Raw genomic sequence first — 7602 nt, 5'->3', positions numbered from 1 at the left:
AACACCTAGTACATCAAATTCTCAAAATCAACCTCTAACAAGGGGAAAGACGGACCCTGCATGGTCTCACTGTAGAGAAGATTCTGTGTCTAACAAAAAAGTTAAGTGCTTGGTATGCATTCACTGTGAAAAAAGAATTCGAGGAGATGGCATCAATTGATTCAAGCAGCACCTTGCAGGTGTAAAAGGGGAGACAACACCTTGTCCAAAGGTTGATGAACAGATTAGATTTGAAATGCTAGAAAAGAAGCTTGAAAGAACGCTAAAGGGCAAGTGATTTATATGGTCAAGATCTAAGACGACATGAAGAGGAGGTATACATGGAAGATACAGAAGATATTCAAGAGATTCATCCGCCTCCCACTACTGAAGTTTCAAAAGGAAAAAAAGTTCTTCAACAGCACAAAAAAGGGAAAACAATAGGGACTTTTTTTATGCCAAGAGCTACTCCAGGAGGTCAACCATCCATCAAAAGTGTGATGCAAAGCAAAGAAGCTAAAGAGAAGGTTGACTTGGCAGTTGCGAAGTGGATGATTGATGCTTCCATCCCTTTCAATGCAGCAAACTCTGCATATTATCAAACAATGTTTGATGCTGCTTGTTCTTTTGGAGCTGGTTACAAAGCACCTAATTTCTATGACTTGCGTGGCTATTTATTGACAAAAAATGTTGAGCAAGTCAAGAATTTTGTTAATAGCTTTCGTACAACTTTGAAAGAAACTGGATGTACTATTATGGCTGATGGATGGACTGACCAACAAAGGAGAATTCTCATCAACTTTCTAGCTTATTGCCCTAGAGGAACTATTTTTTTGAAATCAGTTGATGCCTCAGATGCTTCGAAGACTGCAGAAATGTTGTATAAGCTATTTAGAGAAGTGGTTTTATTTGTTGGGATGGAAAATGTGGTACACTTCATTACTAACAATGCTGCCAATTATGTTGCTGCTGGAAGATTATTAGAAAGGGAATTTCCAACACTTTACTGGTCTCCATGTGCTGCTCATTGCCTAAATTTGATGTTGCATGATATGGGCAAGTTAGATGAGGTTAGTAAAGTGGTTGAACATGCTTCAAAAATAACAAAATATATTTATAATCATTGTTATCCGTTGCATTTGATGAGAAAATACACTGGTGGAAAAGAAATTATTCGGCCTGCTCCTACACGTTTTGCTACTAATTTCATTGCATTGCAAAGTATTTTAGTGCAAAAAGATGCTTTAAGAGCTATGGTGACTTCAAAAGAATGGACCTTTTCAGCATATGCTAAGGAGAGTAAAGCAAAAAAATTTGTGGATCTTGTGCTAGATTCTCTGTTTTGGAAGGAATGTGCTATAATCGTTCAATTAACTGAGCCTTTTGTTCGAGTTCTAAGAATTGTTGATAGTGATGAAAGGCCTGCTATGGGATACTTGTATGCTGCCATGCATAGAGCCAGAGAAGAGCTTTTGAGAAGATTCTCAAGAAAAAAGAAAACAGTTGATCCTTTCTTAAGAATAATTAATTCAAGATGCACTACAAGAATTTTGGTCTTCAATGACAACTACTTTTCGTCACAAAAAAGCAAAAAGTCGTCACTGATGACTTTTATTGACAACATTTCGGTTGTCACAGAGTCGTCACTGAATCTCCGTCGGTAAAAGTATACAGTGACGACTTTAAAGTCGTCAGTGAATAAAAACTTTTTTATGACAAGATATGTTGTCAATAAAAGCTACAAATACAGTGACGACTTTAAAGTCGTCAGTGAATAAAAACTTTTTTATGACAAGATATGTTGTCAATAAAAGCTACAAATTTAGTGACGACATGCTTTCTTGTCAATGATGCATGAAGCAACATAGTCAGTGTATCTATTAATTAGTGACAACTTTGTTGTCAATAAACCCCTTATCAACTGTGACAACAACTTCTTATCAATGAATAGTTTTGATTCAGTGACAACAACAATTGTCAATAAAGACAGCCTGCTTGAGAAATGCTACTCATTTACAACACCTTGCAATGTGTAGTTTGATGATTTTCCTACTACAATAATATCTAAAAAATGAAAACATCAGCAATGTTTAATAAATAACAAACGTAGACACCCGTTACAATAGGAAATGCCATAATAACATATTAAATATTCAAATGTCATAAATAAGTGCAACATCACACTACAAATAGTTTGATAAGTTTCAATAGAGCAAAATTTGCCATATAAGTCAAGGCTACACTAAAAAACAATTCCAAGTCCCAAAACATTTTCCGTGCTACCGAAACATTTTCTAAACTTAAGATAGCACTATAACCATAGTTTTTGAGTCGACACGTAAGCCGTACTGCTAATCTTCCAAACCTCTAAAATGAGCAATATATCTGCAATAAAATAGTAAAGTTATTAGTAGATGATAGAAAAATTAAAACAAGGAAAATTAGTTAAGGAGTCACCAAAAAATAAAGTGAATCATTTGTTTTAAGTCTCATCTAGATAGTGGCTATACAAAGAGTAGAAAAAGAGACATTATATGGGTAGTTCGGAAATAGAGTCTACTAGAGGATGGAAGTTTAATAACATTCATTAAGACCCAAGGATTATATGGGCAGAATTGTTCCACTTCTTTATTTTAATAAGATGTCAAAGGACAGCAACAAACGATTCCACATTCCTATCAACCAAAAACATGGGTATTTTCCTAATTATGTTATGCATTGAACCGGAGACACTGAAAAAGTAGACAAAAATCTCTCCGGTCATCCAAATACTTTTATTGTGCAAAAGGGTGTTCCCATAAATCACTTGAACTGACCGAAAAGAAAACAAAAAAATGCAGCCAAGTCCTTTACATTGTTTCTCATGCTAAGATTCTGCTATTTTTTGCATTGGCAGGTTCACAGATTTCTCAAACCAAAACCCGAACTCAAATTCTTAATCATGCATTGCAAATGAATGACAAAAATCAGAAATGCTGAAAATCTTCATGCAAACGGAATTCAGGCGAAGCCTTTTGCCGAAACAAATGTAGCAACTAAAGAGAACTTCCTGCAACTCAAACCATTTAGCAGCCCACACAGCTCAAATGAGACATAGCCGTGACATGCAAACAAAGAGAGGAGGGAAAAACTATGAAAAGCGAGCAAGTTAGCAATCATTCATGGGTCTATTTCTGTGATGTCTCAGCTTCTATATATGCGCAGGAAGACAAACATGAGCCGAAAGAAAAAGAAAATAAACCAAATTAAGACCGTCTCTGCTCTTCCAGCTTAGCTACATTCATGCATTCCAACTCAAACGAATTCTAGTTTATTCGTTCAATTACCCACCATAGGAGCATGGAATTAAGGAGAGGTAAAAAGGAAAAAACAGCTCAACTAAATGACATAAAAGATCCTGAACTACTCCAACCCAAAACCAAAGCATGAGAACATACGAAAAGAGGTTATTTGTTCCTCTGCTGCGACAAAACTAAAAAAAACTTCAGACTTATTGCAGCAGATTTTTCCTTTCGGTAACTACAAATCAAGCAAACTGTTGGCCTCTACTATTAAATTCCCAAACATTCTCACGACATCTCAGCCCAAATGACGGACAAAACAAACGTGCCAAGCAACACGCAAAAATTCAGCAGCCGAAAAAAATGCAGCCCAGAAGAAGTGAAACTTGCAGGAAGTTTGGATAGTTCATTGCAGTCAAATATCAAGCCAACATGAACACTTCTAACAAGTCAAGAAATTTCAGCATAACACAGGACAATGAAACTATAACATGGTGTTCTAAAAATGACTAGCAAATCACAATCTCGATTGATCAAAACACCAGCGAATAAAAAAAGAAGAAAGGCTGCCCAAATGCAACAGCCTCTACCCAAAAGACCCAACCATACGACTAGACAACAAGAAGACAGCTTGGGGTGAATGCATAGGTGGTATACCTATCAAGCCACAAACGGACCAAACAGTTCAAACAAAGCCTGAACTTCAACAAGTAAAGGAAAGAAAAGGGTCTGTCCAGATTCTTGTGTGCCAAACTAAGTGCAAGGCAAACTAAATCCAAGCGACAGGATCATCAAATATTTCTCATAATTTTCGACATAGAAATCCTTGGACTTAAGCACAAAAATTCCGAAAAGAGTAACATGCAGAACTGGAAAACTTATTCACAAAGGAGCATGCAAATCTAATTCGAAGGAGCTTTCTTATTCAAACATCTGCAACTTTGCAACGGAACATTTCAGGTCAGACGCAGGTAACAAAACCCCAAATAAACAGCAACCTTTCAAGCCATCCAAAAAGTTATCATACCATACGGAGAGAAAACAGATCCTAAACAGATTCTAGCAACTAAAATGACAAGAAAGGCTGGACTGGAAATTATCACTTCAACGAGACTTCAACAAGACTAGAAATCATCACTTCAGCCGACGTTGGACTGACTGGAATTTTTCTTTTCATCCCATACGTACAAACACACACTAAACATTGCAAGACAGCAAAATAGAAACAAAAGACTCCAACATCTCTTGGCTTTGTCCCCCATAAACAAACATCAAGTAATGAGTCGTATGAAAACTCCAAACGGTGGGCTGTTCTAACAAAGTGCGGCAAAATCATTTTTCCCAAGCAGGACTTTCGGCTAGGCATTCTATCGAGCAACAAACGGGCATTAACATTTTACTAGATTTTTGCTCAAATTGAAACTATAACTAGCCCAGAACTTTATCAGCAACCCAAGACAATTTAACCCAACCAAAATCATAAGAAGCAGATACTTCAAATTCAGAAACATAGCCACGAGTGAAGTCACGGCAGACATGCTTCACAAGATTGAAAAGGGCTGAAACTTAAGGAGGAAACTTACAGTGCTTTCAATTTCTGAGGTTGAATCGAATCTGGATGATGGCAGCGCTGGTGGTGGTCGACGGAGGGAGCAAACAGCGGCGGATGCGGACTGGTGGTTCCGGCAACTCTACGGACGTATCTTCCTTGCTCGATTGTTATTGCAGCTTTGCGCCTCTGCTTTGGATTTTCTATTAGGTTCTTCGTCGTCGCTGTCGTCTTGGGCTCCTTCAGGGCCTTGATGACCAGAGCGGCAACGGAGGGAACCACCGCCACTTTGGCCTGGCGGTTCTGAACGGTGAACTCAATGGCGACGCGAAGGCCCCTCCAGTCCTTGGCTGCCTTGCTCTTTTTTTCTGTTTCTTCCCTTCGCTATTTCCCTTCTCAGATTTTCCTCTGTTCGGCCCCAGCTCCCCATTTCCTCCCTTTTCTTGTTTTTTAGCCGACCCCCCTTTATTGACGAGCCCCTGCCTTTCTCTCTGTTTTTTTTCTTTCAGCCGCAACCGAGAGCTCCTCTCTGTTTTTCCTTGTTCCCTTCCTTGCTCTGTTTTTCGTTGTCTCCCCCTCCTCCCAGATTTTTCTCTAGCCGCTGCCACTCTTGTCCTCTCTTTTTTTCTGTTTTTGGTTCAGCCTTTGCCGAGAAGCTCCTCCTCCTAATTTCAGATCTTCAGCCGCGGGTTCCTTCTCAGTTTTCCTTTGTTCGGTTCCTTCCTCATCAGATTTTCCAGCCGTAATCCTCCCTGGTTTTTTCTCAGCCGAGCCCCCCCTTGTTTCTTTTCTCGTAACCCCCAAATTTCCAGCTTGCCGTAGCCCCCTTTTCTCTTCCATCCGTCTCCCCTCTTGCCCTTCTCTCAGATTTTTCTATTTTTGCTTCCTTACCTCTTTTTTTTCAAATTTTCCCGTCTTTCCTTTTTTTTATCCGCGGCTTGCCGCAAGCCTTTTCCTCTCATTTTCTTTTTCCAAAAATTCCTTTTTGTCATTTCTTTTTCTTTCATTTTCATCTTTTTCTTCTTTTTTCAAGTTTTATGCTAAAATGACTTAAATAAAAATAATAAAAGACTAAAGAAAATAAAAGTAATAAATAAAACTAACATGAAAAATAAAATTACACCAAAAATTTGGTGTCTACATATGGTTATAACAGACTTTCATTAAAAATAATCAAATGCTATTAATAAGACATTATTGTTAAGTCAAAATCAAAGAAAATTTAGTGATGACATAATGTTATCACTAATTTATTCAAGATTATAATGACAAGAAAAGTCGTCACTAATTAAATTGCTAGTTTTTAATATTGTCAATTGCTAGTTTTTAATAGTTTTGTGAAAATATTGATAATGGTTGAGAAAATTTTGGTACATTACTGCAAGTAATAAATGTGCTTTTGTTCTTTTTCAAACATTTATTTTAATGTTTAATTTTGTTTAAAACTATTGTACTAGTATAGATTTGCAAGACAAAACTTAAGTTCTCAATAGTTAAAAAATTCATTACAGAGAAAACACAAAGTAGTAGTTGCAAAATGTGTATAAATTACAGATATTTTAATGTGTATAAATTACAGTTTATTTTAATGTTTAATTTTGTTTGAAACTATTTTACTAGTATAGATTTGCAAGACATAGATTTATGGGTAATTTCTTTTTTTTTTTGCTTTCACATATTTAATTTATGTTAAATACAAAACCTACCAGTTTCCCTTTCATAAAAATATTAGTGCAACACTTTTTGAATTTTACTTACAAACATTTATGTATTTAACATAAATTAAATGATTCAGAGTGAAATGCCCATAAAGAGCAGAATATTTGTTCATGTAATGGAGGAAACCCACGAAGAGTTGGTACTTTATGGGTCATTTCTTTTTTTAAAAAAATTTAATTTATGTTGAAAAGATAACCTGTCAGTTTTCGTTTTGTAAGAAATCAGTGTAACACTTTTTGAATTTTACTTACAAACATTTATAAATTTATCATAAATTATATGTTTGAAAGTAAAATACCCATAAAAAGTTAGTACTTTGAATAGATAATGCTCATTTGCCCATAAACTACACTCCCTGAAGGCTATTTTGTTAATTACTTTGTAGTACTTTGTTATTCCTTTGCTAATACTACTTGGCATGTAGTACAAAAGATAAATCTAGCATAAATTTCTTATTCCATTGATAAAAAGACCTACCTGCCTTATAACTATTGTAATGAAAGATATATCTTTAGAGTTTATAACAAATTATTACTTAACTTTGAGAAAATTATAAAATATTTATGCATAGTTTATCAAGATACCATTCGCAATTTCCTAATAAAAAAATAGGGGCTAAATTGTAAAAGCTAGGGTGCCATAATAGAAATAATAAAATTGGTGTATTACATATTGGGGTTAAATTGCAAAAGTTAGAGTGCCATAATATAATTAATGAAATTGGTGAATTACATATGGGGCTAAATTACAAAAGTTAGGGAGTAATAATAGAATTAAAGAAATTGGTGTACTACATATGGAGCTAAATTGTAAAAGTTAAGGTATCATAATGGAATTAATGGAATTTTTTACAACATTTGGGGCTAAATCGCAAAAGTTAGGGTGACACAGTAGAATTAATGAAAGTGACTTAAAAATAATTACTTTAAACAGTGACAATTAATTCTTGTCACTAAATCCGAATCGGTAGAGTGACAGTGACGATATTAGAAGTTGTCACTATAGAGATCATTTTAGTGACAACATTTTCAAGGTCGTCACTGAAGACTTAGTTGCTTTGAGGAATTATGACAA

General features: G+C 35.6%; 1 protein-coding gene across 1 annotated transcript; it reads left to right on the top strand.

The window, feature by feature from the left end:
• The first annotated feature begins 320 nt into the window (after positions 1-320).
• Positions 321-1643, top strand: LOC113756428. The gene has a single exon (XM_027300110.1). The coding sequence runs from the start codon at positions 321-323 to the stop codon at positions 1641-1643; it is 1323 nt and encodes a 440-aa protein (XP_027155911.1).
• Positions 1644-7602: the final 5959 nt, after the last annotated feature.

Source organism: Coffea eugenioides, unplaced genomic scaffold (genome assembly GCF_003713205.1).
Source record: "Coffea eugenioides isolate CCC68of unplaced genomic scaffold, Ceug_1.0 ScVebR1_2311;HRSCAF=3316, whole genome shotgun sequence".
Taxonomy (NCBI): Eukaryota; Viridiplantae; Streptophyta; class Magnoliopsida; order Gentianales; family Rubiaceae; genus Coffea; species Coffea eugenioides.
This window is presented reverse-complemented; position numbering and strand designations above follow the sequence as displayed.